Raw genomic sequence first — 22,886 nt, forward strand, 5'->3', positions numbered from 1 at the left:
GGGGCATGGTGCCCGTCTACAATGGCCTCGGTAAGACCCTCAGATTCTAAGCAAGGGTGTTCTTATCACTGCAAATTTGTCACCTCACCAGACCTAGTCGATAAACAGATCTCTCTTACCATTTTCCCTCACATCCCCAATCCTCCCACTGCTGCCAAGAACCAGCCACAATGGAGCGTCTCCTTTGTCACCCAGTACTACCCCAGAATGGAACAACTGAATTACATCCTTCACTAGGGCTTTGATAACCTATCATCATGCCCTGAAATGAGGGACATCCTACCTGAGATATTTTCCACCCCTCCTCATGTGGTGTTCCATTGCCCAACCAACCTGCACATCATATTCCATCTCTTCTCCAATCCCAATTCCAGCACCTTGCCACATGGATCATGTCCCTATGGAAGACACAGGTACAAGATCTGCCCCGTCCACCCATCCAGCACTTTCTATTCCAGTCCTGACACAGGTTTATCCTACCCCATCAGGGACCAAGCCACCTGTGAAAGCAGCCACGTCATTTGCCTGTTCCGCTGCAATCATTGCACAGTTTTTTTATATTGGTATGACTACCAACCAGCTGTCCACCAGGATGGATGGCCACTGCCAAACTGTGGCCAAGTGCAAAATAGACCACCCTTTGGCACAACAAGCAGCTGAAAATAACATGCCTGACTTCAGCAGTTGCTTAACTACCTAAGCCATCTTGATCCTCCACTCCACCACCAGCTTTACTGAACTGTGCAGAGGGAGTTATTCATACAACACATTCTCCACTCTTATAATAAGGTGTTTGTTTACCGTAAATGTATTAAATGATTAATTATGTCATTTTATGGTCATAACATGCTTTTTTCCCTCTTGACTTTCAATATTCTATTATAAATACAGAAACGAAAAATGCTCCATTCGAGTCGGGTGATGTCTGTGACAGCATTGGCTAGATTACTGCTCCTCCTGCCATAAAGCTAATAAACAGTGATATCTTGTTTTAGAATTTACATTTTGGAAACAGGTTTACAAATGGTGTGTAGGTCCACACTGTACTAATACATCCATAAATACTCTTGAAAAATTGTTTTTGTGTGTTTCAAAAAATGAAAAGGTGCAAAAAAATTGGTCGCCCTGTACTTACAAAGTGCCACCGTGTTGATGCCCAAGTTCCCTTGCTTAATTAAAAATGTCTTGCACTCTGAAGTTGACATTAATTTATCTCCAAGATGTGCTTTCCCACTATTACAAACAAGGACAGTGTTAGTCAAAGAAATTAAACTGTTAGTAAAAATTATTGATACAAGCTCTTAGTTGCACATCACTGGTAGCTCTGTTGGTAGGGCAGTGGACTGTTGAATATTATAGGATGATGTTCATTGTTCACGGGTTTGAATCTAGGTTGCAATATTATTTTAACTTATTTATAAAACAAATTGACAGTCCTTTCATATGAAAACCAAATCACAATTATGAAATTTCACCAAACTGATTAGGAGTGGAGCATTATTGTGTTTTCATTGGCATTTACATGCTCTTACATTTACAATGGCTGTTCACACATGTCACACTGAAAAGATATTTTCTAGTTAATGTGACCACACATTTTGTACTTTTTTAGAAACAATGTTTTTTTTCTTTGTACTGTCCAGCTAGGATCCTTTTTTTTTAAGCTTTTGAAGTTTCATCATCTTACATAAAGATGAAGTAAGTCTGCTTCAGATGCTAACGTTAGGCCCTTAGGGTTCAACTTTCGTTTGCTGAGAACAGGCTTGGTGACCCGGGTTTCCTGAGCTGAGGACTGGTAAGCACTGCCAGTCCTTTGTCACTGTAAGCTCTGGGCACGCTTCAGCGACCACCATGTGTTGTGGCGGTGGAACGTTGTGTGTCACAGGGAATGAGAATCTCCAGATCACGATGACGGAACAAACCTCTGTAAAAAAAAAACTCAACCTCAAGGTGTGCTGAATGCCAATGAGATGCATGGCTGTTGAGGTCTAACGAGTAGTTAGCAGGCAACCTCTGGGAAACCTGCCGCAACTCTGTTGTATAAGGCTTACTCAGGCATGCGGGGCTCTGTCTCAGTGTAGCCTTATTTGCCTAGCTACTTGGTGGGACTGAGATAGAAACCTTGAAATCTTCTTCTTCTCCTTCCAGCAGAAAGGGTGTACTGCCTGGGAATTATCACACCCATTCACCAAGCAGAATGACGGAGGCTAGTGCTCCTGTTGTTAGTAACAGGGTTCTAGGAGTCATGAACCAGAATGTCATTGTAGTCTTCAAGAGGATGGAGGGGACATTTGAAAAAGTGTCCGTAAAGGATTTGTAGTGCTTTCTGATACACTAGTCTATTAAGCGGTTGCAAAATGGTTCCTTTCTGGTCGAGACTAACCATGCAAAGCAGGTGGAACTACTTAGGAAGCCACAAAAATTGTGGAAGTATAACGTTATAGCTGAATTGCATAACTCCCTTAACTCCAGTAAAGGTGTGGTCACCTGCCGTGATATTATTGACATCGACATTGCCGAAATCAAACAAATATGGGCATCACAGGGGATAATAGATGTGGAACAAAGGACACATAAGAATAACAGAGAAATTGAGAAGACTGCCACTTTCATTGTGACCTTCAATTGTGTCACTACCTTAACACATCATGGCAAGTTTCCTCTGACTTACCTAATCCTATGCGCTGCTTTAAATGCCAGCATTTTGGCCATACAACATTGAGTTGCAGAGGCAAAGTGACCAGTGGGAGGTGTGGGAAGGCAGCCCATGACACTGGGACTGACTCTCCATCTCTAGCAGTCTGTATTAACTGTTCTGGGAGCCACTCAGTCTGGAGCAGAGACTGCCCTGTTTTTGCAGAGGAATGCAAAATTCAGGAAATAAAAGTAACCAAGCGGATCCCCTACATGGAAGCCAAAAAGGAATATAAGGCAATGAAAGCCCCTGTCTTTGCCTCTTCTTATGCTTCCTTGGTGCAAAAACCAGTTCCTAAGGTTGATGCTTCAACACAGACAACATCCAGCATACTATTATAAACCACCAGCACCTGTACTTCAACCTGCATGTGCCAAAGCACAGTTAACAACGTAGCAATCCAGGCAGCTATGACGGAAGAGACCAGTAATGCATTCACAGTAAGATCCCAAAGGCACCCCAAACGCAAAGTGCCTCCCAATGATCACTTTCTTCAAAGAAAAGTGTCTCTCATTGCCCCCTTTCCCGCTCATCTTTGCCAGGTAAGGTTCTCAGCATTTGGGTTGAAAGCTGTCCTGGGCATCGTCAAATGTCATTCTGGCATCTCTGACTGATGAAAGGAACACCATGGACTTTGATGCCTCATCACCAGATCCAGACAGCCCCTCCACCTCATCTTGCTCTCCAAGCGCCTCACCATCCCGGCGCAAGTGGAGGGGTAAATCAAGACCAAACTGATGAAATGGCTCCCATACTGCAATGGAATACAAATGCATAGAGGACTCATATGGAGTAATTGAGATGCCTTGTACAGGACAGACCTTCTGTCTCTGTCTTCAAGCAACTCATTTTAAAGACACTGACACACCTGTAATTGGAGGCTACCACCTTTACAGAAAAGACAACCTTACTGGTGACAGGGTGAAATGTGAGGTTGTAGTGTTTGTCAAGGACACTTTTCATTCTTCGCCTCTTCCCTTAACCACAACACTACAAGCTGTTGCTGTTTGGACAGTAGCTCACGTTGCCGTCACAGTGTGCTCTGTGTACCTACCACTCCATGAGCCTCGTAACAGAGGGATCCTCACTCACCTTCTTGATGAACTACCCCAAACCCCTAAAAGGAGACTTCAATGCATAAAGTACACTATGGGATTCTAACACCACATGCCCCAAAGGTGAGGTACTTGATCTGATACACACACATCATACTGATGAACCTGAGCCAAGCTACACATTTAGCACCACTAAGCTCGTCATCCCTTGCTGACTATGCTCAGAAGGCAGTGGGTGACGTCCTTCATAGTAGTGACCACTACCCTATCTGGATCCATCTGCCTGAGGGGTCAGATCTTGAAAGGAAGCCACCAAGATGGTTGTTCAAAAAGGCTAACTGGATGCTCTACAGGCAGTTAGTCATTTTTGAGCAGTGTGATGGTGTCCAGAACTGGATGGCTCACATTACATCTGTGATTCACCATGCCGCTGATACATCCATCCCAAAGTCAATGGAAATGCCTGTGGAGGCAACTTGTCCCTTGGTGGAATGATGAATGTCGTTCTGGAATCAGGCACAGGAGGGAGGCTATGCACAGATACAATTGATGGACTACAGATGAGAATCTTGCAAACTTTCTAATGGCGTACGCAAAGGTGAGGTGAATAACACAGGAGAGTAAGCAGAGGTCTTGGCAAGAGTTTCTGAACTCCATAAACATGTCCACAACTCCAGGTAAAGTATGGGAAGCCATCAGGAGGATCTCAAGGTACAACTCTTGACTGCCAATAGCAGCTATAAAAATACAGGGGTCTCTCATAACATGGCTGAGAGACATAGTTCAGACAATGGTTGAATCATACAAGGTCACCATGGCTGAGTCTAGCCAGGATCCCACTTTCCTTTGAAATCAGGAGACATAGGAGAAGGCTGATTTTGGTTTCCATTCCACCAACATCAAGGAATACAATCGGCCTTTCTTTTGAGGCAGCTGGATCCTGAATTGTCAGTAGGTTGTGACACAATCCCTGGAAACAACTTGATAATCTACAGCATACTGAAACAGTTGGACCAATGGTCAAAGGAGGTCCTCCTCCAGCTCTTTAATGAAATTTGGATGACAGGTGACTTTCCCAACTTGTGGAAAAAGTCTATTTTACTCCCAATTTTAAAACCATGGAGTGATTGGACAGGCCTCAGTAGTTATTGTAGTATTAGTCTGACAAGCTGCATAGGAAAGACACAGGAGTGTATGGTCAACTGGTGCCAAGTGTGGGTTCTCCAAACCAGGTCCCTACACAGTTGCTCCCAGTGTGGGTTCGAAAGGTATCACTCCACACTCAAAAACCTGACACTGCTCGAAGCAGCAATTCAACAAGCTTTCCTTTGCAATTAACATCTTATCGGTGTTTTCTTCAATTTGGAAAAGGTCTACGATACTACCTGGAGGCACAATATTTTGTCACGGCTCTGTCAGTGGGGATTCCATGGACATCTACCCACCTTCATATGGTCCTTTCTCTCTGACTGATATTTTCCACGCAAGGTTGGGAATGTCCTGTCTGACCATTTTATGCAGGAGAATGGTGTCCCTCAAGAAAGTGTTTCAAGCATCAAGTCATTCGCCACAGCAATAAACAGTATTATGTCCACAGTGTGACGTTCCTTGTTTGTGGATTACTTCTCCATCTTCTGTGCATCTTGCAGCCTTGTAATGGCAACTCAACAATTGCAGCTGATGATCAAGCAGTTGGAGGAATGGTCTTACACACCAGGTTTTAAATTCTCTTTGGAGAAAACAGTTTGTGTTGATTTTAATTGTTCCTGCAGCCTGTTTAATTTATACGTTTTAAAACTGGCGGCACCATTCTCACTTCCAAGAAAAAGGTGAAGTGTCTGGACTTTACTTTTGATGACAGGTTAACATAGTTTCCACACCTTAAAGAACTGAAACTGTCTCAAGGCCTTAAACATCCTTAAATATGTCAGCTATATGTCTTGGGGAAACGATAGGGCATGTCTGCTTCAACTTTCTAAGGCCACGGTGCGATTCCAGCTTGAATATGGATGCCAGATTTATGGGCCTTCATATCTCGAAATGCTGGATACAGTTCACCACGAGGGTATCAGGCTGTCAACAGGGGCCTATCGCATGAGCCCCGTTGTTAGCTTGTGTGCAGAGGCTGGTGAGCCTGCGTTGTCTATTCAACGTTGTCATCTCGTGGTATGCCAAGCATATAGGGCATTATCTGTTCCTACATTGCCAGCATCCAGCTATGTTGTACAGCTGCCACTGGAACGGCTGTTTGATCATCAGCCCCAACCAACAAGGCCATTTGGGACCAATGCAAGGGAGAGCCTTGTGTTGTTAGAAAGGGGGCGAGGGCATCAATGTCTAAAGCCGGGGGGTGAAGTAGGGCATCCTCCTGGCTTCTAGTAAGGCCTAAACTGCTTTGAGAACTGACATGTTACAGGAAGCATTGTACCCCAGACTATATATTTGAAATTAAATTTAACGAGATTTTACACAGCCATCCAGATTTTATTACTGTATGCACGGATGGTTCTAAACAGGGTGATTTTCTCAGCTGTTCTGTCGTGTTCACCAACAATGTCCTCAGGATTGGGCTGCCAGAGCAGTTTTCAGTTTATTACATAGAATTGTTTGCTATCCTGTGGATAACAGAGCAGATGAGATGGCGTCATAACGAGATATTCCTCATCTGCTTAGATTCTCAAAGGGCTCTTCTTGTTATTGGACAATGTGCACAACGGATCGGATGGTGCAAGTGCAGGACACTTTCCTTCTTTTTTACATCTACATCTACATCCATACTCCGCAACCCACCTGACGGTGTGTGGCAGAGGGTACCTTGAGTACCTCTATCGGTTCTCCCTTCTATTCCAGTCTCGTATTGTTTGTGGAAAGAAGGATTGTCGGTATGCCTCTGTATGGGCTCTAATCTCTCTGATTTTATCCTCATGGTCTCTTCGAGAGATATGCGTAGGAGGGAGCAATATACTGCTTGACTCCTCGGTGAAGGTATGTTCTTGAAACTTCAACAAAAGCCCGTACTGAGCTACTGAGCGTCTCTCCTGCAGAGTCTTCCACTGGAGTTTATCATCTCCGTAACGCTTTTGTGATTACTAAATGATCCTGTAACAAAGCGCGCTGCTCTCTGTTGGATCTTCTCTATCTCTTCTATCAACCCTATCTGGTACGGATCCCACACTGCTGAGCAGTATTCAAGCAGTGGGCGAACAAGCTTACTGTAACCTACTTCCTTTGTTTTCGGATTGCATTTCCTTAGGATTCTTCCAATGAGTCTCAGTCTGGCATCTGCTTTACCGACAATCAACTTTATATGATCATTCCATTTTAAATCACTCCTAATGCGTACTCCCAGATAATTTATGGAATTAACTGCTTCCAGTTGCTGACATGTTATATTGTAGCTAAATGATAAGGGATCTTTCTTTCTGTGTATTTGCAGCACATTACACTTGTCTACATTGAGATTCAATTGCCATTCCCTGCACCATGCGTCAATTCACTGCAGATCCTCCTGCATTTCAGTACAATTTTCCATTGTTACAACCTCTCAATATACCACAGCATCATCAGCAAAAAGCCTCAGTAAACTTCCGATGTCATCCACAAGGCCATTTATGTATATTGTGAATAGCAACGGCCCTATGACACTCCCCTGCGGCACACCTGAAATCACTCTACTTCGGAAGACTTCTCTCCATTGAGAGTGACATGCTGCATTCTGTTATCTAGGAACTCTTCAATCCAATCACACAATTGGTCTGATAGTCCATATGCTCTTACTTTGTTCATTAAACAACTGTGGGGAACCGTATCTAACACCTTGCGGAAGTCAAGAAACACAGCATCTACCTGGCCCTCTGAGTCTCGTGGACAAATAGTGCGAGCTAGGTTTCACACGATCGTCTTTTTCGAAACCCATGCTGATTCCTACAGAGTAGATTTCTAGTCTCCATAAAAGTCATTATACGCTAACATAATACGTGTTCCAAAATTCTACAACTGATCGACGTTAGAGATATTGGTCTATAGTTCTGCACATCTGTTAGACATCCCTTCTTGAAAACGGGGATGACCTGTGCCCTTTTCCAATCCTTTGGAACGCTACCCTCTTCTAGAGACCTACGGAACAGCGCTGCAAGAAGGGGGCCAAGTTCCTTCGCATACTCTGTGTAAAATTGAACTGGTATCCCATTAGGTCCAGCGGCCTTTCCTCTTTTGAGCAATTTTAATTGTTTCTCTATCCCTCTCTCGTCTATTTCGATATCTACCATTTTGTCATCTGTGCGACAATCTAGAGAAGGAACTAAAGTGCAGCCTTCCTCTGTGAAACAGCTTTGGAAAAAGACATTTAGTATTTCGGCCTTTAGTCTGTCATCCTCTGTTTCAGTACCATTTTGGTCACAGAGTGTCTGGACATTTTGTTTTGATCCACCTACCGCTTTGACATAAGACCAAAATTTCTTAGGATTTTCTGCCAAGTCAGTACATAGAACTTTACTTTCGAATTCATTGAATGCCTCTCCCATAGCCCTCCTCACACTAAATTTCGCTTCGCGTAATTTTTGTTTGTCTGCAAGGCTTTGGCTATGTTTATGTTTGCTGTGAAGTTCCCTTTGCTTCCACAGCAGTTTTCTAACTTGGTTGTTGTACCACAGTGGCTTTTTTCCATCTCTTACAATCTTGCTTAGCACATACTCATCTAATGCATATTGTACAATGGTTTTGAACTTTGTCCACTGATCCTCAACACTATCTATCTTGAGACAAAACTTTTGTTTTGAGCCATCAGGTACTCTGAAATCTGCTTTTTGTCACTTTTGCTAAACAGAAAAATCTTCCTACCTTTTTTTAATATTTCTATTTATGGCTGAAATCATTGATGCAGTAACCGCTTTATGATCGCTGATTCCCTGTTCTGCGTTAACTGTTACAAATAGTTCGGGTCTGTTTGTCACCAGAAGGTCTAATATGTTATCGCCACGAGTTGGTTCTCTGTTTAACTGCTCAAGGTAGTTTTCAGATAAAGCACTTGAGGATTGCTCCCATTCTCCTCCTCCTCACTGTTCAGTCCCCCTGCAGGCTGTCACATTCATTTGTGACCTGGAAGGCCATGTGTACATGGGAGGCTCAGTGGCTGTAAGTGAGGAATAATAAATTACATTACATAAAAACTTCAGTGCTACCATTCACAATGGTCTGAAGAAGTGGCCCTTCTATGGCTTAGAGTGGGACATTGTCCATTGGCCAGTGGAGCTCCCAGTATGTCAGATGCAGGACACCACTGTCAATACAACATATTTTAACTGAGTGTGTTGTATATGACGACCTGAGAGTTGAACTGTGTCTCCCAAAGGATCTGCCCTTTATTCCAACTGATAATGAGTATTGTTCGTATTTTAAGATTTTGTGTGATATCCAGAATTCTTCCCACAACATTGGGTGTGAGATCTTAATGTATCACAGAGTGGATGGGTCACTTATTATTTATAAGTAGTTGTCCAGTATCTTTATCTGTCCCTTTTTTAAACATGTTTTTACAGGTGTTTTATCCATGATTTTATCTAGTTATTCTGCTGCATCTCCTTGGGATTTTATTACGGGCTTTTCTGAAGCTCATCTTACTGTGGTTGCCTTACGATTCTTGTGGGGGGCGATGAAACTTGATTTTCAGTTTCATAGGCCTTTTTCCACATATTTTCATGACATTCATCGGTAAATCATTAATGCAAGGGTGTTGAAGACCTTGCTTTTTAGTGCCCTCTGCCATAATTCATAATCACTATCGTCCATCTTGATAGCTGGTTGGTCACCATGACGGAATACCATGCAACAGGGCCTGGGTTCGATTCACAGCTAGGTCAGAGATTTTCTCCACTCAGGGACTGGGTGTTGTGTTGTCTTCATCATCATCATCTCATCCCCATCGACACACAAGTCGCCGAAGTGGCATCACCTAGAAAGACTTGCACCAGGTGGCCAGTCTACCTGACGGGAGGCCCTAGCCAAACGACATTTCATTTCATCATCCCTAACATTAGCTTATCACTAACATTAGTTTAAACTCACAAACGTCACAGCCCTTATGTTTGTGGTACCTGCATATTGTACATGCTTTATATCTCTCCACATACAAAACCTCAATCTCCTACACCTTGGTGTACTGTGGGAGTATTGTGATATCTACACTATTACCAATGCCTTCCAAAAAAGTGAACTGTTTGTAAGCAAAGTCGAAACATTTATCCTCTGTAGTTAATTTCTCAAACTAACATTAAATCAAAGCTATCAGTTCTTCCTAACATTATTTTCATATTTCATATAAAACTTTTAGAAATTTATTACCCTTCCAGGACTCAAACCTGCAATCTTCCTAATCATAGTCACAGAAGCTATTTGTTGCACCACAGAGTGCGTGCTATGCGCGGTAGCTCTGCTTAGTATCTTGTTGACCGGAAATCAGCACTCAAATACTAACAGTATCACCAAGCTAAAAGAGTGGAACATAAACACATCAATTTTTGTAACATTTCCACTATCAGCATTCACAGAATTCTTTTCTATTGTTACTTAAAAGTAAAGTCACCTCCTCCCCATTCTTACCTCCCACACTCTTTGTTTCCCGCCATCTGGCAATAAACCTGCCCCTTTTTTCCCACTCCTGTCCCTTTTTGCTCTGTTTTTCCCCACCTCCCTGCCCCACAGCCGCCTGTCATGCTGCCTATTGGCCTTCTAGCCCCTGCACACTCTGCCAGACAGTGTTCGTATCTCTCACCACACGTAACACTCTTCCTCATCCCCTCCAAATTGCTACTTGCATGACATGTGATAGTTGCTCAAGATGCTGGAGTTGGCAGTTACGTGTGAATGAGGTGTGCTTGCTTGTTTGTAAGAACGTTGTGTTTCTTTCTTGCTGATGAAGGCTGTGGCCGAAAGCTTTATGCAAGTGTGTTTTAATTGTGCCTGTCTGCAGGTTAATGTATCTTGCTCACTGTCATGTTAAGATTTATAAATACTGTAATACTTTTCTTTTTGTATTTAAATCTAATGTCATAGAAGGTTTAGTCTTAAGATTAATAAGCACTGCCAGGTAAACCATTTACTGTTGCTTTTACATCCAAATGACCGATGTCAGCCAAATCTAAATTAAGCAACAACTATTAAAGAGAGTCAGAAGATTGATGACTAAAGAAAATTGTGATGTGACCTTCAGTCCTCACAGGGAATGATTCTGTATGAAATAATTCAACACTGTGCAAGCAAGAACTCCAGTTGTCTTCCAGTAGTACTATCAGACAGAAATTAACGCTAAAATCTCCACACATAAAGTATTCTGGTTGAGTCTGCATACTTTTGTAAAATAAATTTGAGACTGAATGGCTAGGCAATACTTATCTTTTGGAGGCAAAACGTTTATTATGTCTTCAGAAACCAACAGTGGGGTGGGTCTTTCTCATGTTGGGGACTGGGTAGGCTGCCTTTCATTTTTAACCTTCCCCTCTCTGTCCTTCTTTCTCACCAAGGAACCAACTAACAGTTTGGAAAGCTAGGATAATATCATCACTTTTACTTTTACGTATCTATCAGTAGTACTAAACTTTTTGCCTTCTGATCATATGTAATGGCCATAAATTCTATCCCATATTTACTAGTTTCCTCAACTGAATTTTCCTTTCATACTTTTATAATTACTCCTCTTTAATATTGGAGATACGAATGTATAGTCTTATAAATATGTGACTTAATAGTATCTAACATGGACTTGGCAAAAGCATTGAAGATTCTGATGAAGTATAAATACTACCTTGGTCTGATTAATACTTCTGAGCAATGGCTGTGCCAAAAGCCTCATAACAACAGATATATACTGCATATGACACAACCAAATAAGTGGTGATATGGATAATCACACACATATGTGACAACTCACAGATCTCGCATTGCTCAAGTTTGTCTTCATGTTAGTGAGAGAATTATTCTCATAATTGTGCTCTATATCATCCTCACATTGCAATGAACATTGTGGTTCAAACTGTTGCCAGCATTTCCAACTAGACTTAAGTCAGCTGACTTGCAAAATCTCATGGATCTTTACACTGATTTGGAATGCAGACCGTAATATTGTCTTCTGATCTGTTACCAACATTGATGTCGGAGACTGCAGTTTACAGTTGTGCATACTCTTCTTGTGCAACTGCTGTATCAGCTGAAAGCTTTAAAATGAGCCGCTCTTTTTAGTACAATACTGTGGTTTGGTCAAAAATGACAAGTCTCACTCTCACGTAAATTATAGTACAAAATCACATGTGTACACAAGCTTCATATTACTCTCTTTGATTTCCATTTTTGAAAAATTTGTTGCTCTTTCTATGCTTGTCCATTTATACAAAAAGAAATTCCATTGACTGTTACTAGAGGCACTTCACTAATAAATTGTAATGTTATAGTATTTCCAAATCTAATTGTTTTGCCAGATTAGTTCATAAATTAAATATCATTGACCAATGGTAATGGTATACAATAATAAATAGTGAAATTAATGGAAATTATTTACAAAAGATAATGTTACAATTATTTTCAGGGACGGTCATTGGGCTTAAATAGTGTGATTATGGAGGCCTAGTCGACACATTATACATTTTATCCCTGCAAAAATGGAGATTATGTTAGTTCACAAACACAAAATAAATTTATATAAAATTGTTACAAATAAAACTTTCAGCCAGCAAGGCCTTCATCAAAAATAGATGACAGGCACACAAACACACACTCACACAAATGCAGCTCACACACACGACTAAAGCCACCAACACCTCCACTATATGGTGAGCAGCAACTTTCCTATTCATAATATTGTTACATTCCATTCTGGATTTTCCATTGTTTGATTTATATAAAATTAATATACATAATTCTGTAAATAATGCTGTTACAAAACCAGTAATAAAAAAAACTCTCCATTACGTTTTGCGGTTAAAACTTTAATGAAATCTTTTGGGTGATCAGCCAATTGGTAGTGACCACTCAGCTGATCACCCGAGAAGATTTCATCATTGGAATATGCCATGAAAGTCTGTAATCACACTAAAACTTTGTCTTTGGAGAGTCCTCTTGTGAAACATATTTCCTCACTTTTCAGTCTTCTTTAGCATGAATATTTTAATACTACTACAGTTATAAATTTGTTATACTTAAACTATTTGGTGTGCTGCCACAGCACAAGTGATTCCATCAATTATATTAGAGCCCAATTTATCTGTATATGTTAATAAGGCATTTTTATTTGGGGCACCAAGACAGGTGCATCACACATAAATATAATTTTCTGTTACTGATCTTAGTGGAAGTCAATATTTAAAAGTGTTATACTTTGCCTCTTTATATCAGCAGATACAACTGCTAATAAGGATATTTTTAAAAAAATATGGCATTTAAAAGGCGCTGACTAATATAACTAGATTTCTTTTTATAACAGGTGCCGTTCACACTGAAATGTGTAGCAGGGTAGTGGAGATAGAACGAGGGATCAACCACACCTTTCACGTTAAATGTGAAAGATCACCTGATGGTGATGAGCAGGTGAGCTCTAGAGTGAGCTTCTGAAAGTGTTATATACCAGTATCTGTATACATAAACATTTTACTGTAAAAACTTTTACTTTAAAGATAACCAATATAATAATAATATTAAGTCTGATAAGCTAAAAGCTCCATATATTGAGAACTTTTATTCAAGAGGATTTATGCTCTTATTGTTACCATCACATTTAGCTTCTTTTAAACCTTTTCAAGTAGTGTCCTATTTTATGTCTCTTTTGTTGAACCTCACATTCCTTTCTTCATTCCTCAGTCCACTTGAGTCAGCTTTTCTATAAGTAATTATTCAAAACAATCTTTTACAGTTTTGTTGCTAGGAATTCAGTGTAATATAGATGAAAATAGCTTCTACACCAATTTGGTGCACCTCCATGCCATATTTAATTTCTTGAAGTCAATTATATTGTTTTCTTTAGTTTTTTTTCCCTATAGTTGAAATTAAACTTTGCTTTTAGAAAAAAGGTAGAACAAGTTTTGCTATCCTGTTCTTTTTACTTTAAGGATTGTTTTTTATACTGTATAATGTTCTATTTACGTTTAGAGAGGTCCATGATTTCTAATTTCTTAGATTTTATCAAAAAGAAAGTTTGCTTCATTATTAGGCAGACTGCTACATACAAGTGTATTAATCTTGCATAATTCCTCTTACTAACTACATGTTTTATGTTTTGTCTCTCTATGGCCAACTACTCACTGAAACTGTCTAGCACTGTCGTACGTGTTGTGAATGTTCATCAGAGTAGTGTGATATTACCATTCTATTCTTTATATACATAAATGAGCTGATAGACATGTTGAGCAGTAATCTGCAACTGTCTGGTGATGACACTGTGGTGTATGGGAAGGTTCATTATTGAGTGACTGTAGGAGGATACAAGATTACTTACACAAAATTTCTAGTTGGTAAATATCAAAATAACATTGCAAAGCAATATGAAATGGAACAGTCACTTAAGGATTGTAGTAGGAAGGCAAATAGTCAACTTTGGTTTATTGGGAGAATTTTAGGAAAGTGTAGCTCATCCATAATGCAGACCACATATAGACTGCTAGTGTGAGCCATTCTTGAGCACTGTTAAGTGTTTTAGATCTCAACCAGACTGGATTGCAGAAAGGTATCAAAGGAATTCAGAGGCATGCTACTACATTTGTTACCAGAAGGTTTGATAAACATGTGAGTATCACAGAGATGGTTTGTTAACTCAGATGGAAATCTCTGGTGAAACACTATTGAAAACATCAAGAGATCCAGCACTTAAAGCTGACTGCAGAATCATTCTACTGCTGCCAACATACATTTTGCAGAAGAACCATGAAGATAAGAAAAATTAGGGCCTGTAAAAGGCATACATACAGTCTTGTTCCACGCACTCTGTGAATGGAACAGGAAAGGGAATGACTAGTAGTGGTACAAGGTACCCTCCATCAGACACGATACGTGGATTGTGGAGTATGTATTAAATGTAGATATGTGACTGTAGCAACTGTTCCTAGAGATGGAGATGGAACACTTTCAATATTCTTTTCTTCACTTTTAAGTTAAAATTTTTAGATCAATCTGATTCAAAGGTAGACTCATATATGAAGTTTGCCATGAAACTACTGTGTGTAGTAGGATTATGGTCAGTCATTTGAATCTCATCACTTACAAAAGCGATTTTATTTTCATTATTGAAATAAATAAATTGATGTTCAGTCTTTGTTGACTAGCACACAGATAGTTCTGGTCCATACAGAATTTTAGTTTAAATCCTGTAGAGTCTGATAACTTTCCTGCATTGTTGTTATCAATGACCAATTCATTAGCACCTAAAATATTTTCTTTTTTCAGCTTTCCATCATACTCCTAATTAAAAAATTGATTTTGGTAGTAATTTAACTCTGCTTCTGCCTTCCCATGGTTTAAATACTAATATTTACAGGTTGGAAGCGTATTATCAGACTTCACTGGCTAATAATTCAGAAATAGTTTTCATCCACAGCAGAAAAGGTGCCTTACTTTATATCACCCCACCACTTTGTCAAAAACCTATTGACTTTTTGAGGTGATAATGACAGTTCTTATCACTTCAGTTGGCTTGGCCTCATTAACACCTCTCCCATTCATCTTGGAGCTTATATGCACTACTGTGCAAACTATTACTACTTGCATTATTATTATTATTATTATTAGCAGTGCTGGTAAGAAAACATTTTTTCACACAACCAGCTTATCATTTACCCCCCCCCCCTCCCCCTCCCCCTCCTCCCTAGGACATTATTCGTCCTTCTGTAGGCTCATCCTAAGATGTTTAAAATAAATCTCAATCTAGTGATCACGGAAATGGATTGCTTTTTTTCTTTTAAAATAAGAATTACACAGACATTCCTCTGTGGCATAAATAAACTTCCTAAGGCTGTATGGGATGTAGTTAATAGGGCTGTTGATAAAATATTGATATATTTATTTTGGTGCTTGCCATGTTGCATATAGATATTCATAGGCTAGAAACTTTTCCTGAATGAATATCTCTCTCTGCTGTGGAGTGTGCACTGTTTTGATTAATAAGAGCACTGCACATGAAATTAAAGGTCACAAATCTGTGTTCTGGTCCTGCACACAGTTTTAATCTGCCAGGAAATTTTAGATCTCTTCTTTGCTGTATCACTAAAGCTCCCTAATACTGTAAATTAAATGTCTGGAAGTTAGCAAATGCCAGAATAGATCCTTTCTAAATCTGAATCAGACTTACAATACTTTTCTAATCTTCCAACATAAGGTCCACAGCTCATGGACTCGCAATAGCATTCTCGCTTCCCAAGCACGGGGTCCCGGGGTCGATTCCTGGTGGGGTCAGGGATTTTCACCTACCCCGAGATGACTGGGTGTTGTTGTGTCGTCTTCTTCATCATAATTCAGCCCCATTGTTGGAGGAAGGCAACAGCAAACCACCTCCATTAGGACCTTGCCTAGTATGGCTGTACGGGTCTCCTGCATCATTCCCCTATGCTCTGTCAGAAGCATTGGACTTCATTCTCATTTCAAACACAAGACATATCTCAATACTCACTGCATCTGTCATCTTCAGAGAAGGCGTTTCACCTGAATTTGCTGTGGATGGATCTGCTCTGGAAACAAGTTCTTGAGGTTTTCTAAGCAAGATCATGTGAAATGTAACACATCTTTCTTTGATTATGTGCTAGTTAGGAGTTTTACACATTTCTATTGCACTCTGTAGCCAATACAATGTAACTGGACAAATAAAAAAAAGACTATTTGCCAAGTGGTGATGGAACACACACATAAAAGGAGGTTTTACTTATACAAGTTTTGGAGCCAGTGGCTCCTTCTTCCAGCAGAAGGGCTGAAGGGAAAGGAAGAGGAGTGAAGGAAAATAACTGGAGAAGTTTAGGAAACTGGACAGATTTCGGTCAAGTCACCCAGAACTGTGGGTCAGAGGAGACTTACCTGAGAGGATGAGAAGGAAAGATTCTTTCCTGTGCCAACCTTTTCATGGGTCACTTGAAGGGGGCTTTCCTGCCATCCATAAGCCTTCAGCACTTGTTTGGTTTAGATACATTGATGAGATCTTTGCCATATGGATTCATGGTGAAGCTGACCTGTTTAAATTCCTGGAATCTTTAAATACCTTCGCCCAATTAAGTTTCACAAGGTTCTATTCTGAATCCCATGTCACTTTCCTTGATGTTGATCTCGTCCTCACTGAAAGCCAGATACACATTTCTGTCCACATTAAACCTACTAATATTCAGCAGTACTTACATTCTGAGAGTTGCCTTCCTTCCTATGTCAAATGTTCCCTCCCATACAGTCTTCTCATTCAAGGCAGTTGTATTTGTTCAGCAATACACCACCATTCTCACCTCAGTCTTCATAATTACCACACCAGCCTAGTTCAAAAGCAAATTTCCTTGGCCATCACATCCAATACTGGTACTGCTGATCTCTCCAAAAAACAACTTCAGAGCACACAACTTGTTACTCAGTATTATACTGGTCTTGAATGTGTAAAAGGAGTCTTTCCCTCTCATCCTGTCCGGTAACACTACCCTGATCCGCAGTTCTGGTTTTCTGAAATCTACCACCTTTTCCTAAACCTCTGCAGCCCTTTTCCTTCACCCCTCTTCCTTCCCCTCAGTCCTTCTGCTGGAAGGAGCCATTGGCGCTGAAAGCCTGCATAAGTATAACCTTGTTTTATGTTCTCCTGTTGCCACTTGGTGAGTAGTTTTTTACCTGTCCAATTACAATATATGTCATAAAATGATTACATTTTCTTGACGGTCACACAAGAGTGTCCATTTCTTTCTTTTTGTGCAATTGATGTCTCTTGTTCGACTGACCACAGTGGATCCCATACACATTGTCAGTATTCAAGTATGTGCTGTAAAAGAATTTTACATCGAATATCTTCCTTAAACAAACTGCAGATTCCTGTTTCCCACCAACAAATTGCCTTTTGCTTTACCTGAAATTGGGCCTACATTTTACCTCATGTATCCGCACATTGTATTCCAAAATACTTGCAATTGATTAATTCATTCCAAAATTTAGCTCCTGTCACTTGTACTGTGTTAGAAATAGTTGCGCAATTTATAACAATCTCAAATGCCATAAAAGCAGAAGTGTTAAAGCAGAAGAACGGCACACTCCCATTCAATCAGCATAATTCCAGACAGTTTTATCCACTTACAAATAGAACCATATATTTTAATGGATCTTAACTATTTCAGATTATATTCCCCTGTGAAGCTAGGCAATCAGTTTTAACACTTTACGGTGTCAGGTCCTATAAAAAACAATGCCAGTGGTGAACTTCTATTCAAATTATTCATATTAAACGTATTATCTTAAGGACTAGTCAAGGCCATAATTTGTTACGTTAAATGGGAATGAACTGTTGTGTTGAAAACAAAGCATAATTTCCTTACAATAAATAAGCATCAACACATGTGCAGGAGATGTGTGTAATGATTACTAACTAAAAATAGCGTAACTGCATTGATACACTATTTGCAGAATCCTAAAATTTGAACTGAAGCAGAACAAGTTAAAATGTAATATTTTGATCCACAGGTTCTAGCAGGCAGTCCTTTAATATGTGAAGGTATTCTGTCTGGAATTGCAGTGCACTCTGAAGGGGAAGATGTCCACTTTGTTGCAGTAACTCCATATGCGATGTGGATACTACAAAACACTTGATGCGTATTTTGGATGCTATTATGTTATTGCTATTTCTGTGATACTATTTCCATTCCATTTTATTTTGTAAATATTTCTGTTATTCATGTTATTGCTGATAAAAACGATTACTACTGTACTCTCTTGTGATTGAATATTGTGACCAAACATGTTTGTGGTGCTTAAAGATGTACAATAAAACAATAACTTAATATTATCTGCATAACCAATTGTATTAGTTGTATTAGTGTTACGGAATTCCTGAACTCTTCCTATCCTTATTCATCACAAATATCAAACAAATAAAACAGGAAAATTGTAGAAAATGACTATTTATTCAGTTTCAGTATGTGCTGCTGCATATTTCACATTAATTTTGTGGAAATTGCTATTCCCAAGATGAAACATGAACACAATGAAAAATATGGTTCCCACTTTGCCTGTTATAACCATAATATTGTAACATTTGGAATGAATCTCTCCCTCTGGACTGAAATGTCTGCAGGGATAAACTTTATTGGACAGCAGTGATGATCTGAAACTAAATAGAATTAGAACAGTGTTCCAGTGTTTGGATACAACTAAGTTTCTTACTTGTGCTGCCTTGATTAATCAACTCCAACTTGAACTGGCTTATAGCTAGCTGAGTAATTTATAACGATCACTCTTACCAGACACTAAAAATCGAGAACCTATAAAAACATGAACACTTTAAGGGAATGAATAGTTCATTTTAGAACTGGAAATAGGGCACTTACTTCAACTTAGAAAAGGGAGAAAATAACAGAGGTTGCAGGGGGTGGCCTGTCATTCAGTACCATAAGCCAGCCAACAAATACATACAGAACACTCAGCTTATAATAGAACAGTTTCATGGCATTATCAAAGGTTATGGATTGTCTGGGTGTCCGTATGCTACCAACCACACAAAAAATTAAATTAATACCTCAATGTTTTTTAGCTGGTAAAAACTGTTAACCCTTAGCTACTATAGACCGTCTCTCAGACTGCTACTAATTTTTGTGTCTAGATATTTCTCACACCCCGGCAAAAACACATGGACTCTTCTGTGTACCTTCCTATTGGCTGTCAAGCTACATGTGCCGGCATTGTTGCATTGCTGCTGCTCTTTGTTTCGTAATTATTAGCCTTGAGAGGTCACACAGACATACCATAATGTTTGCATGCCGCGTTTTTGTTGCATGCTACTGTTTCTCCATGGCGGGGAAATCTGGGCCTTCTATGCAATGTGTGTTATGTGAGGCAGATGTGGATGTTCAAGATCTCCCTGTTGAATCTTCAGATGAAGACTTCGGTGACAGCGATAATGACCCTTATTTTGAAATATTTAGTGATCACGACACTAATTTAGAGCAGGAAATTGAAAGGATGAAGATGTGACAGTTGATGATGATGGAGCTTACTTCTTCGGTAAGAATAGATGTTTTTGATGGAGAAAAAAATCAGCCACCAGCTAACATAAGAACAAGGGAACACAACATCGTCTTGCAGCTTCCTGGACTGTGACAGACGGCGAAAAGTCTTGGAGAAAACCCTGCTGTTTTGGAGGTATGGAAATTGTTCTTTACACCAGACATTCTAGACAAAATCATTCGATGGACAAATCTGAAAATATCTAAGCTTAGAGCACAGTATGCTAACGATCGCTTTTCCCATCTACAAGATGTTGATATCATAGAATTGAAGGCTCTAATTGGTCTATTAGTGTATTCAGCCATTTTCAGGTTGGGGAACGAGTCTGTTTACAGCTTGTTTGCAACTGATGGAACAGGTAGAGATGTTTTCAGATACACTGTTAGAAAAGAAAGATTTCTGTTTTAATTGTATGCATTATGTTTTGACAATCCCGATGATCGGGCGGGAAGAAAGAAAACAGACAAATCAGCAGCAATTTCACAAATCTTTTTGTGCTTCATTGAAAACAGTCAACTTTGCTACTCTGTAGGTGCATAAGTGTGTGTCGATGAAATGCTTGTTCCTTTTCGTGGAAGGTGTGAGTTTAGAAGGTACATGCCAAACAAACTGGCAAAGTATGGCCTGAAAGTTCAGTGTTTGACTGACTCTCGTACAAATTACTTGTACAATGCATATATTTATTCTGGAAAAGGCAGCAACGGTCACACCCTTCCCAGCCATGAGAAAGGTCACAGTGTTCCTGTGGTGTCACCGCCAGACACCACACTTGCTAGGTGGTAGCTTTTAAATCGGCCGCGGTCCATTAGTATACGTCGGACCCGCGTGTTGCCACTGTCAGTGATTGCAGACCGAGCGCCACCACACGGCAGGTCTAAAGAGACGTCCTAGCACTCGCCCCCGTTGTACAGCCGACTTTACTAGCGATGCTACACTGACAAATACGCTCTCATTTGCCGAGGCGATAGTTAGCATAGCCTTCAGCTACGTCATTTGCTACGACCTAGCACGGCGCCATTACCAGTTTATATTGAGATTGTAAAACATGTACCATCAAGACCGATGTACACCAATTATGGATTAAAGTTAAGTATTCCAGCAGCAACGTACCTTATTGGCTATATTAATTACATTGTCCTGTTCCAGACCTCACGCCAGTTTGCGTGAGCTTAAACGCGTGCCTTTCGGCTACCTCCAAGTGGCTTGGCTGTCTTGCCGAGTCACTACAGTTCCCACACAGATGGTTCGTCGATTGGTGAAACCCATTGAAAACACAAGGAGAAATGTTACAGGTGACAACTGCTACTCATCAGGAGAACTAGTCAATGAACTTTCAAAAAAAGGTCTCACATACCTTGGTACATTGAAAAAGAACAAAAAGGAGATCCCACAGAACTTCTTGCCCAATAAGAAACGTGGTGTGAAGACATCTGTTTACGGTTTTACAGAAGACATGACTCTGGTTTCCTTCATGCCCAAGAAGTCCAAAGCTGCAATACTGATCTCTTCTATGTGCCATTCAGAAAACACTGATCCTGCATCAGGAAAACCTGAGATCATCCTGTTTTATAACACAACAAAAGGTGGCGTGGACTGTCTCCACCCAAGGTGTGCAGCTTATTCGTCAAGTCGCTGGACAAGAAGATGGCCTTTGGCAATTTTCATCACATTAGTGGATGCTGCTTGAGGTGTAAATTATTATGTGGTACATCAAGCTTATCCAAAGGCAGACGTAATGTCGAGATTGAGCTTCATGAAGACTTTAGCAAGAGACCTAGTTGAACTTCATATGAAGTTTAGAATTTCTATTGGACACTTGCCACGAGAGTTGAGTGACACCATCAGAAGAATACTTCACTTACAAGATGAGCCTCAGACACCGAAAGAAGAATTCAAAAATCGAAAAACGTTTGACTTTTGCCCTCTTCGTCTGAAGAGGAAAACAAGATATCCATGTCAACAGTGTGGTGTTCCGATTTGTTTGGAGTGTTCCAGGAAGGTCTGCGTGAAGTGTTTGCAGGTGGAAATTGACTAAAGTATGATTCAGTGGCACATAATAACACATATTTAGTTTTTACTCATAATTTTAGAAGTAAAATGTGGCAAAGTTTCTCCATTCATAGACATATGGACTGAAATATTCGCTCTACATTGCGAAGATGAATTGTAAACTGAAAGTTGACTTCACACACAATTTATCATGATGCAAGTTGGATTTTTCCACCTAGTTACATTCCCAATTAGTTATATAATCCCTCTGATGAAAATCTGTGTGTGAGTAGAGAGCTAACTATTTGCTGTTATTTTCATAGCTCATAAAATAAATATATACTCCACATTTCACTTTGTTTTAATTGTCAAAGTGTTTAAAATACTGCATTGTTTTAAAAAAATCAAATATCTACAAAGACCACCTCTAAGAAGTGTAATGAATGACAGGAATCAAGAAACTATATATATTCAACAAAATTCTGGTTTGATATATAAAATATAAAAATGCGGTCTGTGAGACCAATCCATAGTAATTGTGTTGCTGTGAATGACCATAGTAGTTAAGGGTTAAGTCTCACTACTGATTCATTTCAACCTTGAACACAAACAAATTCTTAACAGTTTAGCTCTACTTTTTGTCAAGTAGTTACCAACCTGGTCCATATGCTGTTGCCTCATGAAGATTCATGGAATGTCTACTTTAATCTCCTACCTGTGGTTATTTAAGGAAGTGAACTATTATTAAACAATGTACACAACAGTGTACAATTTAGTTTTCATTTCTCTTCATATTTATCAATACCCGGCTCAGTTCAAAGATCGGCTTTGTAAACTATGGGATGTTATCACAGGTTAGTAAGTCACATCTATTACAAGAATTTTCAAATAGTTTACAAGCAGAAATGATTAACAAACTGACTGTGTGTGTTGCAGATACACTA

General features: G+C 39.8%; 1 protein-coding gene across 1 annotated transcript in view; it reads left to right on the plus strand.

The window, feature by feature from the left end:
* LOC126484745 (uncharacterized) overlaps positions 1–18,749 on the plus strand; it is a 131,423-nt gene extending 112,674 nt beyond the window's left edge. Inside the window, exons 7-8 of the mRNA XM_050108343.1 lie at positions 13,220–13,323; positions 18,415–18,749. Coding sequence (XP_049964300.1) covers positions 13,220–13,323; positions 18,415–18,540 — 230 coding nt within the window. The 3' untranslated portion in view covers positions 18,541–18,749. The remainder of the gene's footprint in view (positions 1–13,219; positions 13,324–18,414) is intronic.
* The last annotated feature ends 4,137 nt before the right edge of the window (positions 18,750–22,886 follow it).

The sequence above is a fragment of the Schistocerca serialis genome, chromosome 1 (assembly GCF_023864345.2).
Source record: "Schistocerca serialis cubense isolate TAMUIC-IGC-003099 chromosome 1, iqSchSeri2.2, whole genome shotgun sequence".
Classification (NCBI taxonomy): domain Eukaryota; kingdom Metazoa; phylum Arthropoda; class Insecta; order Orthoptera; family Acrididae; genus Schistocerca; species Schistocerca serialis.